The sequence below is a fragment of the Paramisgurnus dabryanus genome, chromosome 19, assembly GCF_030506205.2.
Source record: "Paramisgurnus dabryanus chromosome 19, PD_genome_1.1, whole genome shotgun sequence".
In the NCBI taxonomy this organism is placed as follows: domain Eukaryota; kingdom Metazoa; phylum Chordata; class Actinopteri; order Cypriniformes; family Cobitidae; genus Paramisgurnus; species Paramisgurnus dabryanus.
The window spans coordinates 31,065,724-31,084,598 of record NC_133355.1 but is presented as its reverse complement, the minus strand read 5'-3'; the positions used below and the strand labels follow the sequence as shown (position 1 = coordinate 31,084,598).

Sequence of the window (18,875 nt, the reverse complement as noted above, 5' to 3'; positions counted from 1 at the left end):
TGGGGATACCAGCTGATGAGACTGTGGCTATTTCCTCTCACGCCTGTTTAACCTACGCTGATTTGGGCGGGTTTTTCCCATCCATCCCCATACAAAACAACTTCTCTGTCTTTGACTGCTCTTACAAGAACGTCGGTCTCCTCGGCTGTGAACCGCTCCTGGCGTGCGCCTGGTAAATCCGTCATAATAATAGCAACCCGCCATGGAACTTGCGCCATTGCGTTTAAAGGGAATGTTGGATAGCGTTCTGATTGGTTTATTTGAGGTTACGCCCAAACCACACCTATGAATAATGAACCTACTTCAGACCAACCCCTTATTGATTTGCGCCTGGCGCAAGAGTTATTTCTCACGCCGGGAAATTAGCAACAGCGCCCAAGATCCGCCCACAAAGTCACTTGCGCATTGCGCTTTGCACTTGCGTTTTAGATCGTTAAAATAGGGCCCCTTGTGTTTCACAGTGGTTGCTGGCTATGAAGTCCTTCGATCCTCTTGGCTCTCTGCTGAAATGTCCTTCACTGTGGTGCTGTTGTTCGCCCTCCAGTGGCCGTTTTGGGGTAATTTTCAGAGAAAGAAAGGATGACAGCCTTTTCAGAGGTGGCTTTTGTTTACCGTAGGCTTTATGGACGAAGTCCTGCAGCTGTCTGGTTGTCATCAGGCTAACACAGTCTCACCCCATTTCGTCAATATTTGACGACACTTGACCATTCGTCATATGTTGACGTGAAGGGTATACCTTTCGCGTCATTTTTTGACGAACTGGGGACTTCAATACTATTACGTCCGTTGCATTCTCTTTCCTATTTTATTACCATTTGCGCGTCGGTTTAGGGTTAGATTACGCAAAATTAAACAGTGTACGCGAAATTAAACAGTGTACGCGAAATTAAACAGTTGTCACCTGGCGTTGGGGTTAGAAACAGTTGTCACCTGGCGTTGGGGTTAGAGTTAGGTTTGGGTAGGGATGTCATTATGTAAATCTAACCCTAAACCGACGCGCAAATGGTAATAAAATAGGAAAGAGAATGCAACGGACGTAATAGTATTGAAGTCCCCAGTTCGTCAAAAAATGACGCGAAAGGTATACCCTTCACGTCAACATATGACGAATGGTCAAGTGTCGTCAAATATTGACGAAATGGGGTGAGACTGGGTTGATCAGGCAAGGGTAGGCCATAAATCCTAAGTGTTGCATTACGGTAAAATAAAGCTTTTGCAGAAAGAGTAGGGGTGGGCGGAATGACCAAAAATCTATTCCACGGAATGAGTCATTTTATTTCACGGAACGGAATATTTCACGGTATACATGTTTTTCAGTTTATATTGTTTTTTGATGATAAAAATGTACAGAAATACACCACTCACTATAGCTTTTAACTAAATGCTCACCACAGTTTTAAAATATGAGCATTGAATCTTGTTTTTAGTTGAGTAATTAACTTTATAGACTATTGAAGCTATAGTATGGCTTCATTGTATTTTGTATTTGCATACATTACATTAAACATATGCAATTTGTAAAATGAACAGGTATAAATATATGCAAAAACCTACAGACAGGATAAATACCTGTATATGAGAGAAGAAGCTCTAGATATTATAAATGTGACAGGTGCTATGATGTGATGATCATAAAGTTTGTTTTAAGGTCTTGACGCCCTTTACTTTCTATTAGACCTCAACACTTGCATCTCTTTCTCGTCTTTCCGATCAAATATGTTTGTACAAGCAAATGGCGTGTCAAAATCACTCCATCATCGCACGCGTCACTGATATAAATGCGAGTATTGTCTTAGCTTGCTTAAAGTTCAGAAAACGTTACAACTATTAGCATTATGTGCAAGAAGAACTCTTTATTTGGCGTCGCAGCTCCTTGCGCTTGCCTAGAGAGAACTCTGCACGCGAGAGACCGGCTGGCTGCTGCATGGAGAGAGAGCGCGCGCGAGAGAGAGTGAGCAAGCAAGAGTCTCGCTGCGTGACCCGCGGTGGATTCACTGGCACTTATTATAAACATTACACAAATAACTCGTTCATTTTTTATAAGTGAACTATTTTACATGTTTCTCCGTCACACTCAGTCTAACATGCTGGAGGGCAGAGTTAGCCACGCCCACTTATTTGCATTCCGCGGAATAGACAGAATAGAAAAATCTGTTACGTCTGACATTTTATTCCGCGGTAACGGAATATACCGTCATACCGCCCAGCCCTAAGAAATAGGATCTTGATGTTTTTCTCAATTCTTGGCTTGTTTCGTGAGCTGAAGTAGACTGAAAAGTCAGTTGTAGTAGTCGGCCTGTGGAGTTTCATTTCTGCTTTGTTTTAAGTCCATTGCAGCAATTAGTCCTCATCGTGATTCTGGATCTGAAAACTCTTCTATCAAGGCCATTTGCAGCTGCTTATAATCCAACTTGACGCTTTCTGACTGCCGGTATAGGAAGCTCCTCACCTCACTGCGGTAAGTAATCCATAGCAGATACAGCTGGTCTCTCGTGGTTACATTCGGCAGCGTGTGCACATAAAAGTCAATGTTCTGCAGGTAAGCGTGGATGTCATGGCCACCTGCAGTGTTTGGACTAAATGTTGGACTGTTTCTAGCCAGCTTGTCAAGGTATTTGGGCCACGCCGTGTGTCTGTAGACATCGTTGGGAAAGGTGTTGGCCCCACCCCCCTTGTGTTCTTGTGAGAGGGATGTGGACGCTGGCTGGCAAAGTTCTTAACAGTGGGCTCTCCTCCCCCCCCCTTTTTCCGCAGGAAACTTTGGTGGGGGAGTGCAGAGACACTGATTGGATGAGAGGAGAATGATGCTTTCTCTCTCAATGGTTCAGCTTGCATTCTGAAACCATAGAACAGTTCTTTTTGGACGGAATCACGTTCGTCCTTAGGTTGGTGATGTTGCTGAACAAGAACTTGAATTTCAGCTTGAGCAGCTTGCAGGCGGTTTTCGTAGGCCTTGGACTTGGCATCACGTTCTTTCTGTTCTGCCTTGGCTCTTATCAGAAGACTTTTGGCCTGCAGGAGCTTTCCCAGCTCTTCTTTGGCGGTCTTTTCCTGTTGCTCTCTGTGCTCGGTGTCTGTGTGGTGCCTTGTGAAGTTGTCTCGCCTCATTCTTTATCCTCTTGTGTTCCTCCTCAATCAGCTGCTGCTGATCCTTGGATTCCTGTGTCAGCCGATCTAGACGAGTCTGCGCATCCTCCTGATTCCTCCAGGCTTCCTTTGCTTGGAGCTTTAGCGTTGCTGCATCCTGTTCCAGGTGGGCGACGTTCCTTTCATCCCGCTTTAGCTGGATGATGAGGTTGTGAGCGATGGCACCTGTGATCCTTGCCATCTCCTTGTGGCTGTAGATCTGTGTTGAATCACGGGCTATGATCTCGTCCAGGTTGCCATCAAATCACAAAATCCTCACAAATCCTCATGTTGGCTGTCATGAAAATATGAAAGGATATTTAGCTGCTGGTCTCACTTATTTTAGGTTTGTTAACTTAATTGTGGAAGGAGCACTGAAAGCATTGTCGAAGTAAACCAATAAATTTGTTAACATGGCTAAAAAGTCTAGTGGCTTACTTGTTTTTGCTAAGATAGCGCTAGCTGCCAACTCTCACGCATTCACCGTGAAACTCACGCAATTGACCCCATTCTCACGCTCTCACGCCACACATCCATTTTCTCATGCAGGCTCGTGCCCACCATTGAGATTACCATTCAGTTTAATAAAAGACATGAAATAATTGCCTAATATACCTAACTGTAAATCCTGTAAAACTCCTATCTCTATCTGGCTTGCCTTAATCAGCATAAAGCGCTCCTCAAAATGATGCGAAGGCCAATCAAATCAAAGAAGGCGGAGTTATTGTTTACAGAAGCCGGAGCGAGCACCAGCTACAAACTACAGAGCGAGTGCGCGGCTGCGCGATGGTGAAAGAGCAACGCACGATGTAAGTAGCTAAATCAGTGCTCGCAGTACTGACACTTTTAGCGTACCTTCACTGTCTTTTGCGTGCAACCACTTCTCATGTTGCTGGTACTTTGCTGCAAAGAGTCAAAGAGCATTTCACTGTATGTTGCGCTGCGCGGCAGCGAGGCAATCAGAGTTCCGCGAGAGCTATTCGAAATGTTACAAAAGGGTCCGCCTTAACCTTTGCTCTCGCGTTACTCTGATGTCATACGCCGATCAGTCAGCTCCGCACCAGTCAAACACACAAAGTGTCAAGGTCTGGATGAAAAGCAGAGACCTGCTCGGATTCCACGCACACAGATACCCTCAGAAAACAGCAATTTTAATCAACCCTCACCCGTGTGTGCATGTTTGCAAGCAGTACAAGCCAGCGTGATATTTGCTGTGACAGTTTTTAAAAAAAGAGAAAAATTCAATTGATATTTGACATCTAAACAATAATATATACAAAATATAATTATATGGTCTTGACATGCACATTATCTGTTGCTTTAGTTTAATATAAAGTGCTAATTTGGTTTATTTGATTGTGACAGTCCCTCTATCACCAATCAATCACAAATCATCACTTTATGCTTCTCTTTCTCAGTGGATAAACTGAATCAAAGCTGCTGTTATCTGAAGTTATACATTTTACAGAGACCTGGGGCCGTATTCACAAAGAATTTTAAGGCTAAAAGTAGCTCCTAACTGGCGAATTTAGGAGCAACTCCTAAAAATAATGGGCGTGTCACTCCTAACTTTAGGACTCCTAATTTTTTTCACTAAAAGTAATTCACAAAGCATTTTAGCCCTAAAAGTAGCACCTAAGTCTGGGACAGCTTAAAAGAAGTCGAGAGGACTCCTAACTCACTAAGACCTATTCACAAAGGATCTTCAAATGTCTTAGGTGCTGTTGATCCTCCTTAACATGGACAGTTTCACCAACTCAAAAGCATTGCACATACTTAAAAGCACACTTTAACGTAAGCATACTGTTTATAAAAAAAATTCATAATTCATTACATTCATGGCAAGCAGGACGTTTTTTAGAATTACATGAAACAATAATGAAATTAAATATTTAATAGGCATACCTGTTGCCATGCTAGTCTGTTTAAATGCTGCAATCTCAACCCTCTACTGCGATTGTAATGCATACCACCGCCTCTCGCATTCGTCCGGGGTCCGCGACATAAGCGGGAATGCTGCATTGATCTGCAACAAATCCTCTCCCCAGTGATGCGCGGGTTGATCCGAAATGAGCGGATGCATGCGGTCACCCGCGGTTACGAGTCATCCAAAAATATTTTTTATGATATTCGGGTCGCGTTCGGTCGGGTCGTTTGAAATAAAGATGGCAATTAACTATTAAACAATTACTACTTAAAAAAAAATGCGGGCCAGGGAGCGGGTCGGGTACACTATTTATTTTTTATTTTTTGCGGTCCGAGTTGCGGGCGGGTTAGTTGAAAACGTTGGTCGGGTGCCAGTTGTTTTGTACATTGACCCGCGCATCACTTTCTCGCATGTCTCACGCTTAGTTTTGCTTGATATCTCAGTGCCGAATTTCCCGTTTATTACGTTTCTTTTTTCCAACACCAACTGGGCCAGCAGCAGTAACTGATCCTGCATCCATTTGGGCTTTCTTTTTCGTTTTGGCGAGTTCATAATCCACCATCATTTATTTATTACATTAGGCAGGCTTCTTTAATATGGGCAACATTTCCTTGCTTTAAGTAGTAGGCTAATAGGATGTACATTAATCAAGCAAGTGTTAATGCAATGTCGTTTTTTATTATTAGGCAATTGGCGGTTTTCATTTGTATTAGGCTACCTTGATTTAATTTAATTAAATTCACGACTTTTCTTTTATATATGCATTTTGATGGCATTACTATTATTATTTTGTATAGGACACAGACATATTTCGATATTGTAATTCCATGATTTGGTGCGTCTGTGTTATGTTCCGCATGACAGCCCTGTCATCTAACAACCAATCACTGTGGTCATTGCGAGGCAGCTCGTGCATGAGAATTGACGTCATCCGTAGCAACGAAAACTCACTCTTAGTTTAGGAGTAATCATTTTTCCTTACTAAAAGTAGGTCTGAAAGGCGTTGTGAATAACTTTTAAGAGAAAACTCCTAGCTAAAATCTTTTAGTGCGATTTAGGAGTACTCTTAGTGATAAGATAAAATGCTTTGTGAATACGGCCCCAGTAGCCTATTCATTAGATTATAAGAACTTTTTTGGCACTTTTATCAGAAGGAAAGCATAATAGAAGTGTATAAAATAATAATAAAGACTCTAATCTCAGGCATTTAAACTCAGTAAAAGCTTTTATTTCAATTTAATTTCTAAAATATGATTAGATTTGTAATGTAAACCATTTGTACGCAGTCTTTTCCAACTATTTAACACAGAAATAGCTAAAATCCGTATAAATAAATGAAAAAAAAAATAATTAAGAACTTTACTGGCTCATTTTTTATTAGAGTGTTTGATAAAGAAATGACTGCCAAAATGTATTTGCACCATACTGAATAAATTATTTAGTGTGCTTGAATGTACCCTGTGGCCCCTTAATGGCCCGTTACAGAAAAATCCTAGAACCACCACTGTCTTCTTCCCTTTTTCTTGCTTCATTTCTTGCTGCAGTGTTCTCATTTCCTTGTCTCTCCTTCATATATGTCCTCCCTTCTTTATTTTCTCCACACTCCCTTTTTTTTTAATTATAAACATCCTTCAATAATTGTAAACGTTGTCATCATGATATCTCCCAACCCTTCCCTCCAAAAGTCTTTTTTTTGGGGGGGCAGTATAAGGCTTTACTGAGGTGGTTTAAATTGAGCAAATCTGTTGATAACATTGACAGGGTTAATGTCATTGTACTTTTCAATTTTCATGATGGGTACAGTAGGCCTTTATACCTTGAGTCTTGGCTCATGGTGCTCCTAACCATGTGTGAAGACGGTGCACGGCATTGAAAGAACACTCTCAGCTGCTGACTGGAATTCCAAGGGCCACCTCAGGGAGGGAAACATATCTTCATCAAGCATTTTAAGTACCCTTGTTATATCAGGGACTGTCTATTTCTCCATCCTTTTCTAGATAAAACTTTTAGTTTCCAGGAATTATTTTTGCTATAACTAAATCTTGTTATGGGTAGCAAGAGTTTTGAGGGTTTCTTCAGACTGAAAGGTCCCTGTGGTTGGGTCACAGGCTTGAATCCCTGCCATCTTCTCTCCCACACCTGAAAATCGATTGGTGAGCTCTTGTTGCCATGGCCATACACAGAATTTTATAAATATAGAGGTCTGAATATTTATTGTGCTAGTGATTTTCCTGCTCTACCCAATAGGCAGGGAAACGTGAAATAATGTGTACATGTTCCTAGAATGAACACAAAACAACAAACTTTGATGTTTATGGAAACTCACCCCATAAAAAATTGGAAAAGTATTCTTGCAGATCTAGTTGCCTCAAATGAAATAAATCGTTCGGGCACACTTTCTCTTTGTTGGAGGCTTCTTTGTTGATGTATCCATCTCCGAAGTTTGCACTGTGTGTCTGCCTCTAAATGTCCATAAATTTGCATGTCATGTCCAGTGTTGGGTGTAACGCGTTACAAAGTAATAATATTACTTTTTTCAGTAACTAGTAGTGTAAGGCATTACTGGTCTGAAAATGGTAATATTATTACAGTTTTCCCGAGCTAGTTACTTGCGTTACATTTGCCAGTAGAACCTTCATCACACAAGGCACACAACACAGAGAACAAAAGGGAAGGGGAGGAGGGCGTGAATGGAACAGTGATTGGTCTAAGTTTGACACGAGGTATCATTACCATCATCGATTGGTCGACACCCGGCAGCCAGCAGCAGAGCGGCACACTCAGATGTGGGAAAATGGAAGCGTCTACAGCAAGCTGTTTTTCAGAGGAAGGTTCCCGGCAGCAACAGAAACCTAGTTTGGACGGGTGGAGATTTAGTCATTATTTTGAATATGTGCAAAGGAAGGAAAACAACATGACTGTAAAGTGCACACTCTGCCCGGGGAGAAAGCTGCTCTCCACCGCTTGTAACTATACCTCCAACTTGAAGAAGCACCTGGAGCGACAGCACGGACACATCAAGCTCGTTGCGAAGCGACAGAGTGACATGAACGAGCAGCCCCACAAGCTGCAAAAACTTTCATTTGAACATAAAGTACTACCAACATCAAAATCCGAGATAAATAAGCTTGTTGCCTCGTACGTAGTAGAAGAAATGTTACCTCTATCTACTGTTGAATCGCCGTCTTTTAGAAAGATACTCTGGAAAATACCGATAGCAGGGACAGACCAGCCGTTGTCCGATAGGAAAACCTTTGCAACGTACCTATATAAATGTTACGCCATGATGGAAAGTGAGCTGAAGAAAACGTTTGAGAGCACTGAGTATGTGTCAACGACCGCTGACATCTGGACTTGTCACAACAAAAGCTACATAGGCATGACTGCTCATTGGATTGATCCAAGCAACTTCCATCGTAAAAAAGCAGCCCTTGCCTGCAAAAGAATCAGAGGACGACAGACATATGACATTGTGGCCACTGAAATTGAGCAGGTTCACTCATCTTATGGACTGTCAGAGAAGGTCACAGCCACAGTCACAGACAATGGATCGAATTTTGTTAAGGCTTTCAGGTCAGTTGAATAATAGTTTACTTACTTGTACTTATTTGCAAATGTATAAGTTAATGCAGAGCTTCCCAAACTTCAATGTGGTAAGGCCCCCCAAAAATATATTTATATGCATATATTTTTAATAAAGCAGATTACTTTTTACAAAATTATCAACATTTATTTACCCGTTTTTAAGAATCTCATGTGAATTATGAGAACTACGAGAAAATGTTTAAAAATGATGAGTAATATTTTTATATTCTGGTATAAAATGACGTAAACATTCTTTACAAATTTGTTTAAATCCATAACACTAAATACTAAATACACAGTGTGTATTTAACCCTAACAGTTTATAAATCTATTTAAAAAAAAATTATAAAATCTAAAACCATTTACAAGCAATGTATCTCACATCACTATAATGGGCAAAATATTTTATATGCTTTATGTTTATAGGAAGGGGAAAAATAAAATTTTAGAACAATTTAAATATTTTAATTATTTTAATATTTTGATTTAGTCTAGCCAAGGCCCACCTGCAGTACCACACTGGGGGGCTGTGGACCACAGTTTGGGAAGCACAGAGTTAATGAAATTTTTACAAATGTAATTTTATTCTGTTTGTTAATGTTTTTATTCAACATTTGTGCTATTTGCTTTTTGACCACCTGAAAGATATCTTTTCACAAGTTGGATTTAGTTGGATTCATATCTAAATATTATAAAATCACAATTATAACAAAAATTTAATTTGAATTGAATAGGCCACACATTATAGTTTTTTTTCTTGCATTGCACTTTTCACATTCAGGGAGTATGAGCCCAAGCCAGCAGCAGCAGCAGCATCTGATTCAGAAGACGAGGGATCAGGGGAGGATGAAGAAGTGTCATTTACCGATGTACAAGAAGTGATCTCCATTGAACAAGAAGACCCAGGACACTTTACTCTCCCCCCTCACTTAAGATGTGCCTCGCACACACTTAATTTGATATCAACTGTTGATATTGAAAAATGGTTAACAGTGACAAACAAAACAATTTACAGAAGTGCCACTGCAAAGTGCTCTGCCCTCTGGACTAAGGCCAGCCGGTCTACAGTAGCTGCAGAGCTAGTGGAAAGCCTTTGTGGAAAAAAGCTCATGGTGCCTACAGTGACGAGATGGAACTCTTTCCACAATGCAGTTGCACGAATAACTGAGATATCCAGACCACAGTTCTCTGTACAACTCTCTGCAGTCAGTTAGGTGTACGAGCCTTTTCTGAGCGAGAGTACAAATTCCTTGTAGAATATTGCACAGTCACAAAACCACTTACAAAAGCTTTGGACTGTTTACAAGGTGAGATAAAGTATAGGTATATGTAAACCTGTGGCTTCTTGCCTTTCCTTTTTTTGAATGGTAAACATTTAAATCAAACAAGTAATTCATTCATTGATTCATATTCATTAATTCCAGGGGAAAATGATTGTTATTATGGGAATCTATTACCAACACTGGAGTCTCTGATGTCAAAGACCTTGGCATTGCGTCCCGACCTCTCCGAGATGATGGCAAATCTGCCTGATGTCATAGTGCAGGTAGGCTGTGAGTGTATATTTAAGACTTACTGACTGTAACTATGTGTGATATGAGAGAATCCTGTCATATGCACAATTGCACATCCCTCCACTATCACAGATGCTTCCATTATCACTGATACATTTCACACTGAAATAGGCTCTTAGAGAATGTAAGAATTGTATACTGGTACTGTGTTTCTGAAGACCTGGTATAGTCAATATGCCTGTTGCATCCACAGGAAGGTATGTTTTTCCTCTTTAAGAGAAATATCTAATTTTAGAAATCTCTTTCTTACAGGCCATCAAAACCCGCTTTGCTTTTGTTTTGGACAGTAGGGAGGGTCTCATGGCTGCTGTCACTCTGCCGAAGTTCAAGATGAGGTGGTTGAGGGAAGAGACCAGGAGAGAGGCCCTAAAGAATCTGCTGATAACAGAGTGTCGTACTTCACCCCTGGCTGCACCCCACAATCAGGAGCATGAGGTCAGGCCTCCACAGATTAGTCCAGCAACCAGCAGTAGTGAGGATGGCTTTTTTGTGTTTGAGGAAGAGCAGGATTCAGGATCTTTTTGCCCAGACAGGGAGGTCATAGAGTACCTAAAGTCTGGGTCAGAGATGGGGGTCCTAGACAACTTCCCCAGAATTAAGAACTTATCTTTAAAATACAATACAGCACCAGCATCCAGTGCTCCAGTGGAGAGGCTATTCAGCCTGGGAAGCCTTGTTCTCACTCCAAGGAGGAACAGGTTAGGAGACAAGCGCTTTGAGAGGCTCCTCCTTATGAGGTATAACCACTACTTGACAAATAAGCTGACACATTCAGAAGCTCATATTTTGCACCAGAAAAATGCATTACAGTAAATGCCAACTGTATTTTTCCTTTTATATACTTTGAGTCTTCTGTATTTGCTTTAACTCATTTCAACAACCTACCTCTCCTCTGCACTGTGTTTTGCTTCTCAACAATTTACTTCTCCTCTACACAGTGCTGGTAAGGCTAGTCTTTTATGGATATATTTTTTTGAGGAAGTTAATATATTTTTTTTGTACTTGTTAATCGACAATCAAATTGACTGTTTGCACTAGACAGTGTTTGTTAAACATTGGGGAAGTTAATATATGTTTGGACTTGTTATAAATTGACAATCAAATTGATTGTTTGCACTAGACAGTGTTTGATAAACATTGAGGAAGTTCATATATGTTTGGACTTATTATAAATTGACAATCAAATTCATTGATTGTTTGCACCAGACGGTGTTTGTTAAACATTGAGGAAGCTAATACTTGTTTGTACTTGATTGCACAAGTACAGTTGTTTGTAGTTATTTGTGCTAGACAGTGCCAGTCTATTGTTGGTGTAATAAAGACCCTAAAGAACACTCCTCCTTTGTATGTTCTCCCTCCATCTGATGCATCTCAGGCAATTATAGAGTAATTAAGAAAAAAATGTAACTAGTAATATAACTAGTAATATAACTAGTTACTTTCTCCAGGGAGTAATAAAGTAAAGTAAGGCATTACTATTTTTGAGAGTAATATGTAATATATTACTTTTTTGACTAACTAGCCCCAACACTGGTCATGTCACTCTTTCCGCAGCTAAAGAATCCAGCTGTATGTTGTATATATTTTCTGGAGAAAGCTTCTAGCTACAGGACTGTCTCCCATGTAGAGAGTTCTCTTTTCTTCCTCGTGTAGCATTTACAGTCAAAGTTATGGATTTTCCACATTTCTCTTTGTTCATCTTCATCAAATGTTACTATCGATATAGCCTCTGATATCTGATATTCTCACAGAGGAAAAATCTGCAAGTATAGATCACTTGGATGGCAAAATTTTTAAAACTGTTGCTAACATTTTATGCAAGCCTATTAGTCATATTTTTAGCAAAATATTTGAAAAGTTACTTTTTAATCAAATGATGAAGTACTTTGTATCAAATGCTTTTCTCTCCAATTCACAACATGCTTATAAGCCAGGACACTCCACTAACACTGCATTGGTAGAAATGATAGACCAGTGGTTAACTTTTATGGATGACAAAAAGCTTGTGGGTGCTGGATTTCACAGCAGCCTTTGATGTTATTGACCATGACATTTTACTGTCTAAGCTTAAGTGGGAGCTTCTCTGATTGCAAACAGTTGTCATGTGGTATTCCTAAAGGCAGCTGTTTGGGTCCATTGTTGTTTTCTGTGTTTGTTAATGATCTGTCACATGCTGTGTCAAGAGCAGATGTTGTACTCTATGCAGATGATGCTACAATGTTTTATGCATCACCTACAATAACGGACATAAATTGCACCTTGCAGAGTAAACTTAATGCCATTACAAATTGGGTAAAACTTAATAAATTAGCTCTCAATATATCTAAAACTAAATGTTTAGTCTTTGGTAGTAAACGTACTTAAATTTATTTATTGATACATCTGTGGTAGAGCAGGTGAGTCCCGGAGATGTTCAGTATATTGTTCACCATTAGTTATGAAAACAGTTGTCCAGTCTTTAGTTCTGTCACATCTGGAGTACTGCCCAGTAATTTGGTCCAGTGCTGCACAGGGACATCTGAAAAAATTACAAATCGTTCAGAACAGAGCTGCAAGAGTAGCCCTTGGTTGCTCTTTTTGCAGTAGTGTGGTTAAAATGCATACCTGTTTGGGCTGGCTAAAGGTGAAGGACAAACTTAAAATAAGTCTTCTATGTTATATGCATAATCATATATTTAAAAATAATCCAAAATCTTTTGTAGATAAATAGGTTTTTAGTGGGTATTGTCACGGACATGTAACGTGTCAGGTGAGCTCAGGTGTGTTATGGTTCCATCTGCATGGTCCAATTGTATGATAAGAACAGTATTAGTTAGATCGGCATCTGCTTGGAATAAATTGGACTTAAGAATAAGGCATATATCCAACATATGTAATTTTAAGAAGACTTTAAAACAGATTACAATTAATAGTCTTATACCAGTTAATTTGTGACTGTTATAGGTAATGATTTTTTTAAATGCTGTATGTGTGTGAATGTGTATATGTGGACAAAAGTATACATGTGGTTATGTTATATGTATGTTAAACCTATGTATGTTATATTTGGTGTATTTTAATTGTACATGTTTTAGCACTTTTTTGAGCCCCAGAAAGACTAGCAACCACATTGTAGAAGCTAATGGGGACCCAAATAAATAAGTAAACAAATAAATCTCACGGTCCAACTCGTCTGATGCCAGTCCGATACATACATTCTTCCTCATCTTCATCTTCGCTCAGTTGTAAATTAGGGATATTATTCAGTCTTATCATGTCGCCTTCATTGTCGCTCAGATCGTCTTCAAAATCAGTGTGCCTTTGTTCATAAGCCTCTGATGTGCCTCACATCACCCTGACCACCCGTCTCGATGCAGCTTCACGGACCGCGTTCGAGCGAACGGAGACGCCATCGCCCAGCATGAAAACAATAAGACTCCGCTTGTCATGTACAGTTTAGCTTCTTCCCAGTGTTAAGCGTAATACACATGGCTCGATTCCGACTTCAGAGTCAAGGCGGCTGACTAACTGGGTGACTTTCAGGTGGCATAGTTTATCCACTCAGCAATACACCGGCTGAGACGTCTGTTAAAAGTGCCCTGGTTATTGGAGATTCTATACTCAGGAACGTTGACATTGTGGTACCAGCCACCATAGTCAATTGTATACCGGGAGCCAGAGCGTCTGACATTAGATCAAAACTTAAAGTGCTGGCTAATGCTAAACGTAAGTTTTCTAAGATTGTTATTCACGCCGGCACGAATGACACTAGACTCCGCCAGTCGGAGATCACCAAAGATACTATTAAAGAGGTGTGTGAAATTGCAAAAACAATGTCAGACAATGTAATTTGCTCTGGTCCCCTCCCCGCCTACCGAGGGGATGAAACTTACAGTAGATTAGTGTCTCTTCATGGCTGGATGCCAAAGTGGTGCCCTCAGCATAACGTAGGGTTTATAGACAATTGGAAGCATTTCCGGGGAAGACCTGACCTGCTAAAGAGAGATCCGTCTCCGGAAGGAAGTGCTATACTCTCTAGTAATCTGACCAATAGTCTTACTTTTGATATTGTCTGACTATCCAGGGCCCAGGTCAGGAAACAGACAGATCGGCAGATCTGTTAGCTGCCTTGACATGTCAAGATCACATATATCCCAGCACATAGAGCCTTTTTTACCAGAGTACCAACACATCTCGACTGTGTCTGTTCCTCGAACAAATAAATACAGAGCACCGTTTACCTCGTCTTGTACAAATCTTATTAATATAAAATTAGAACACAATACATTAACAGATGAAACTCAAATGTTAAAATTCGGTCTTCTTAACATTAGATCGCTTACCAATAAAGAACCTACTTTCAATGAAGTAATTACTGACCAAAACTTAGATGCACTTTGTTTAACAGAGACCTGGCTTAAAGCAGACGACTACATTAGTTTAAATGAATCCACCCCACAAGACTATTATTATAAACACGTTCCTCGTCTAAAAAGGAGGGGGGGGGGTGTAGCTACAATATACAACAAAATATTTAAAGTAAACCATAAATCCGAACTTAAATTTAATTCGTTTGAAATAATATTGTTAAATATGGAATTAACTGATCGTAATAACAAACTGCTTTCGTTAATTTTAGCTACCATACATAGGCCTCCGGGCCACCACACAGATTTTCTTAAAGAAATAGCAGACTTCCTATCGGAGCTTACAGTCACTGTAGATAAAGCTCTTATCGTTGGTGATTTTAATATCCATGTGGATAACCCAAAAGATGCATTAGGACGTGCATTTATCGATGTTCTAAATTCTCTCGGTATTAAACAAAACGTGTCAGGGCCCACGCATACTCGTAAGCACACATTAGACTTAATTCTGTCACTCGGACTCAATATTAATGACATCGAAATTTCACCCCAGAGCGATGCCATTTCAGACCATTGCCTGGTGTCATACACAATACTTCTAGATAGGACCGCTCAGTCTACAACATGCTACAGATTAGCCAGAACAATAATTTCCACCACTAAAGATAGCTTTATTAGCACTCTTCCAGACCTGTCTCAAATAAAACATGTAGCAGATAACCGTGAAGATCTGGATATTATAATAGAAAACCTGAACAACGTTTGCTCTAGCACGATGGATACCGTTGCTCCCATTCGAAAAAAGAGAATCAAAGAAAAAACGCCAGCTCCATGGTATGACCATCATACTGCAGCCCTTAAAAAAGTAGCTAGAAAAATAGAAAGAAACTACCGAAACACAAAGTTAGAGGTATGGCGTTCAGCATGGAAAGAGAGTGTTCAACACTATTAAAACCGCCAGATCCAAAACAATAAGACTCCGCTTGTCATGTACAGTTTAGCTTCTTCCCAGTGTTAAGCGTAATACACATGGCTCGATTCCGACTTCAGAGTCAAGGCGGCTGACTAACTGGGTGACTTTCAGGTGGCATAGTTTATCCACTCAGCAATACACCGGCTGAGACGTCTGTTAAAAGTGCCCTGGTTATTGGAGATTCTATACTCAGGAACGTTGACATTGTGGTACCAGCCACCATAGTCAATTGTATACCGGGAGCCAGAGCGTCTGACATTAGATCAAAACTTAAAGTGCTGGCTAATGCTAAACGTAAGTTTTCTAAGATTGTTATTCACGCCGGCACGAATGACACTAGACTCCGCCAGTCGGAGATCACCAAAGATACTATTAAAGAGGTGTGTGAAATTGCAAAAACAATGTCAGACAATGTAATTTGCTCTGGTCCCCTCCCCGCCTACCGAGGGGATGAAACTTACAGTAGATTAGTGTCTCTTCATGGCTGGATGCCAAAGTGGTGCCCTCAGCATAACGTAGGGTTTATAGACAATTGGAAGCATTTCCGGGGAAGACCTGACCTGCTAAAGAGAGATCCGTCTCCGGAAGGAAGTGCTATACTCTCTAGTAATCTGACCAATAGTCTTACTTTTGATATTGTCTGACTATCCAGGGCCCAGGTCAGGAAACAGACAGATCGGCAGATCTGTTAGCTGCCTTGACATGTCAAGATCACATATATCCCAGCACATAGAGCCTTTTTTACCAGAGTACCAACACATCTCGACTGTGTCTGTTCCTCGAACAAATAAATACAGAGCACCGTTTACCTCGTCTTGTACAAATCTTATTAATATAAAATTAGAACACAATACATTAACAGATGAAACTCAAATGTTAAAATTCGGTCTTCTTAACATTAGATCGCTTACCAATAAAGAACCTACTTTCAATGAAGTAATTACTGACCAAAACTTAGATGCACTTTGTTTAACAGAGACCTGGCTTAAAGCAGACGACTACATTAGTTTAAATGAATCCACCCCACAAGACTATTATTATAAACACGTTCCTCGTCTAAAAAGGAGGGGGGGGGTGTAGCTACAATATACAACAAAATATTTAAAGTAAACCATAAATCCGAACTTAAATTTAATTCGTTTGAAATAATATTGTTAAATATGGAATTAACTGATCGTAATAACAAACTGCTTTCGTTAATTTTAGCTACCATACATAGGCCTCCGGGCCACCACACAGATTTTCTTAAAGAAATAGCAGACTTCCTATCGGAGCTTACAGTCACTGTAGATAAAGCTCTTATCGTTGGTGATTTTAATATCCATGTGGATAACCCAAAAGATGCATTAGGACGTGCATTTATCGATGTTCTAAATTCTCTCGGTATTAAACAAAACGTGTCAGGGCCCACGCATACTCGTAAGCACACATTAGACTTAATTCTGTCACTCGGACTCAATATTAATGACATCGAAATTTCACCCCAGAGCGATGCCATTTCAGACCATTGCCTGGTGTCATACACAATACTTCTAGATAGGACCGCTCAGTCTACAACATGCTACAGATTAGCCAGAACAATAATTTCCACCACTAAAGATAGCTTTATTAGCACTCTTCCAGACCTGTCTCAAATAAAACATGTAGCAGATAACCGTGAAGATCTGGATATTATAATAGAAAACCTGAACAACGTTTGCTCTAGCACGATGGATACCGTTGCTCCCATTCGAAAAAAGAGAATCAAAGAAAAAACGCCAGCTCCATGGTATGACCATCATACTGCAGCCCTTAAAAAAGTAGCTAGAAAAATAGAAAGAAACTACCGAAACACAAAGTTAGAGGTATGGCGTTCAGCATGGAAAGAGAGTGTTCAACACTATTAAAACCGCCAGATCTACCCATCTCAGTACGCTTATTAAAGAAAATCATAACAACCCTCGTTTCCCGCGAAACTGACTAGAAACAAAGAACAAACAGAAACCAATAGTAAACTCCAACACATTAGTAACGACTTCATGAACTTCTTTACTAACAAAATTATGTTTATTAGGGAAAACATAGAAACTACGCAAGCAGCCACCACTCTACCCAATAGTACATTTAACACTAGATTACAATACGAACATCTTGAGTCATTAAACACTGGTCGACGGTGGCGCGGGCGCCGCAAACTCTTTATTTTTCAATCACTCCGCAAAGAGACTTAAATTACTCTGCTGATTTTTGACATACAGATATGATTTATACATCATTTAAAACGTTAAAGTGTCTAGTTTTTTTCTGTCCACTCCCAATAAAAACAGAATGTTGTGCTTTTCGCAAAATTAAGAAAATAAACATGATGGACGTTCTGTTCTCTCTACCTCAGTGAAGTCCTTTCAGAAACGCGTCAGAAAAATAAACTGTAACTTAACGAATACTTGTCGTGGAAACAAAAGATAAATGTCTACATAATGCTTGGAATGTATCCTTTTAAATTATGTAAGTGATATTGAAAACAGATATTGTCATTCGGTGTAAACTGTATGAGAAGGAGGAGAAGTACAGTATTTCGCCAGTTACCTCGTTATCTGTAATGAGATCGGATCGCCACACCCCCGAGCCATTGAAGTGAATGAGCAGAAATCCATATGCATGACTCGTGCCTCCTGCAGTCAATGGATATGCAATCCACAATCCAGTCTCTCCATTCCTTGTTGTTCCATCCGATTGCACCAAACATGACATCTAAATCCTTATTTACTTGCGTATGTGTGTCAGTATCTCCAGACGCGAGTGTTTTCTTTGTTCTTCCGTCAAAAAGTTCACGCGATTGGAAACACGCGAGTCAGGAAACTCGACGCGCTTTTTGGTATTCTTATAAAATACGCGATTGCAAACAGTACAATCCTTATTTAGTTGTGTCTAAGCGCATATCTCCGCACAGCAAGTTTATTAAACACAGTATCACTCGCATGTGCACACATTCACTGCTTTCATGATCAACACGTGAGGTAATGGCGGCGGCTGTAAACAAACATTGATAAGTTTACCATGCGTGTCCCTTGTTGTGTTTCTACTATAATGATTACAAAAACACAAATAAGAGTCCAGACAACGATAGGCAGTTGTTCTTTTGAGCTTTTTACTGCACAAAAGTAAACCACTCGCTGGCCAACCAAACACTAACCCTGTGTTGAAGTGTGTTCATTTTACGATGGCCAAACAGTATGTTTACCATGATTAGGCTACTATGGTTTTTAAAAGGTAACTTATACTTGTGAAATTAAAAGAAAATATTTCAATAGAAATATATATAATGTGTGTGTATGTATTTACATTATATTGAAAAGTAAACCTTA

At 39.9% G+C, this 18,875-nt stretch overlaps 1 protein-coding gene across 2 annotated transcripts; it reads left to right on the top strand.

The window, feature by feature from the left end:
• Positions 1-9,424: 9,424 nt before the first annotated feature.
• On the top strand, positions 9,425-11,622 carry LOC135780080 (uncharacterized). Of its 2 annotated transcripts, XM_065291014.2 has the most exons (3): positions 9,425-9,945; positions 10,063-10,184; positions 10,465-11,622. In XM_065291014.2, exons 2-3 carry the CDS (start codon positions 10,113-10,115, stop codon positions 11,023-11,025), a joined length of 633 nt encoding a protein of 210 aa, XP_065147086.1. In that variant the 5' UTR covers positions 9,425-9,945; positions 10,063-10,112; the 3' UTR covers positions 11,026-11,622. The 2 variants fall into 2 exon arrangements, with proteins under 2 accessions (XP_065147086.1, XP_073668875.1); XM_073812774.1 differs by having other exon boundaries at positions 9,425-10,184.
• The last annotated feature ends 7,253 nt before the right edge of the window (positions 11,623-18,875 follow it).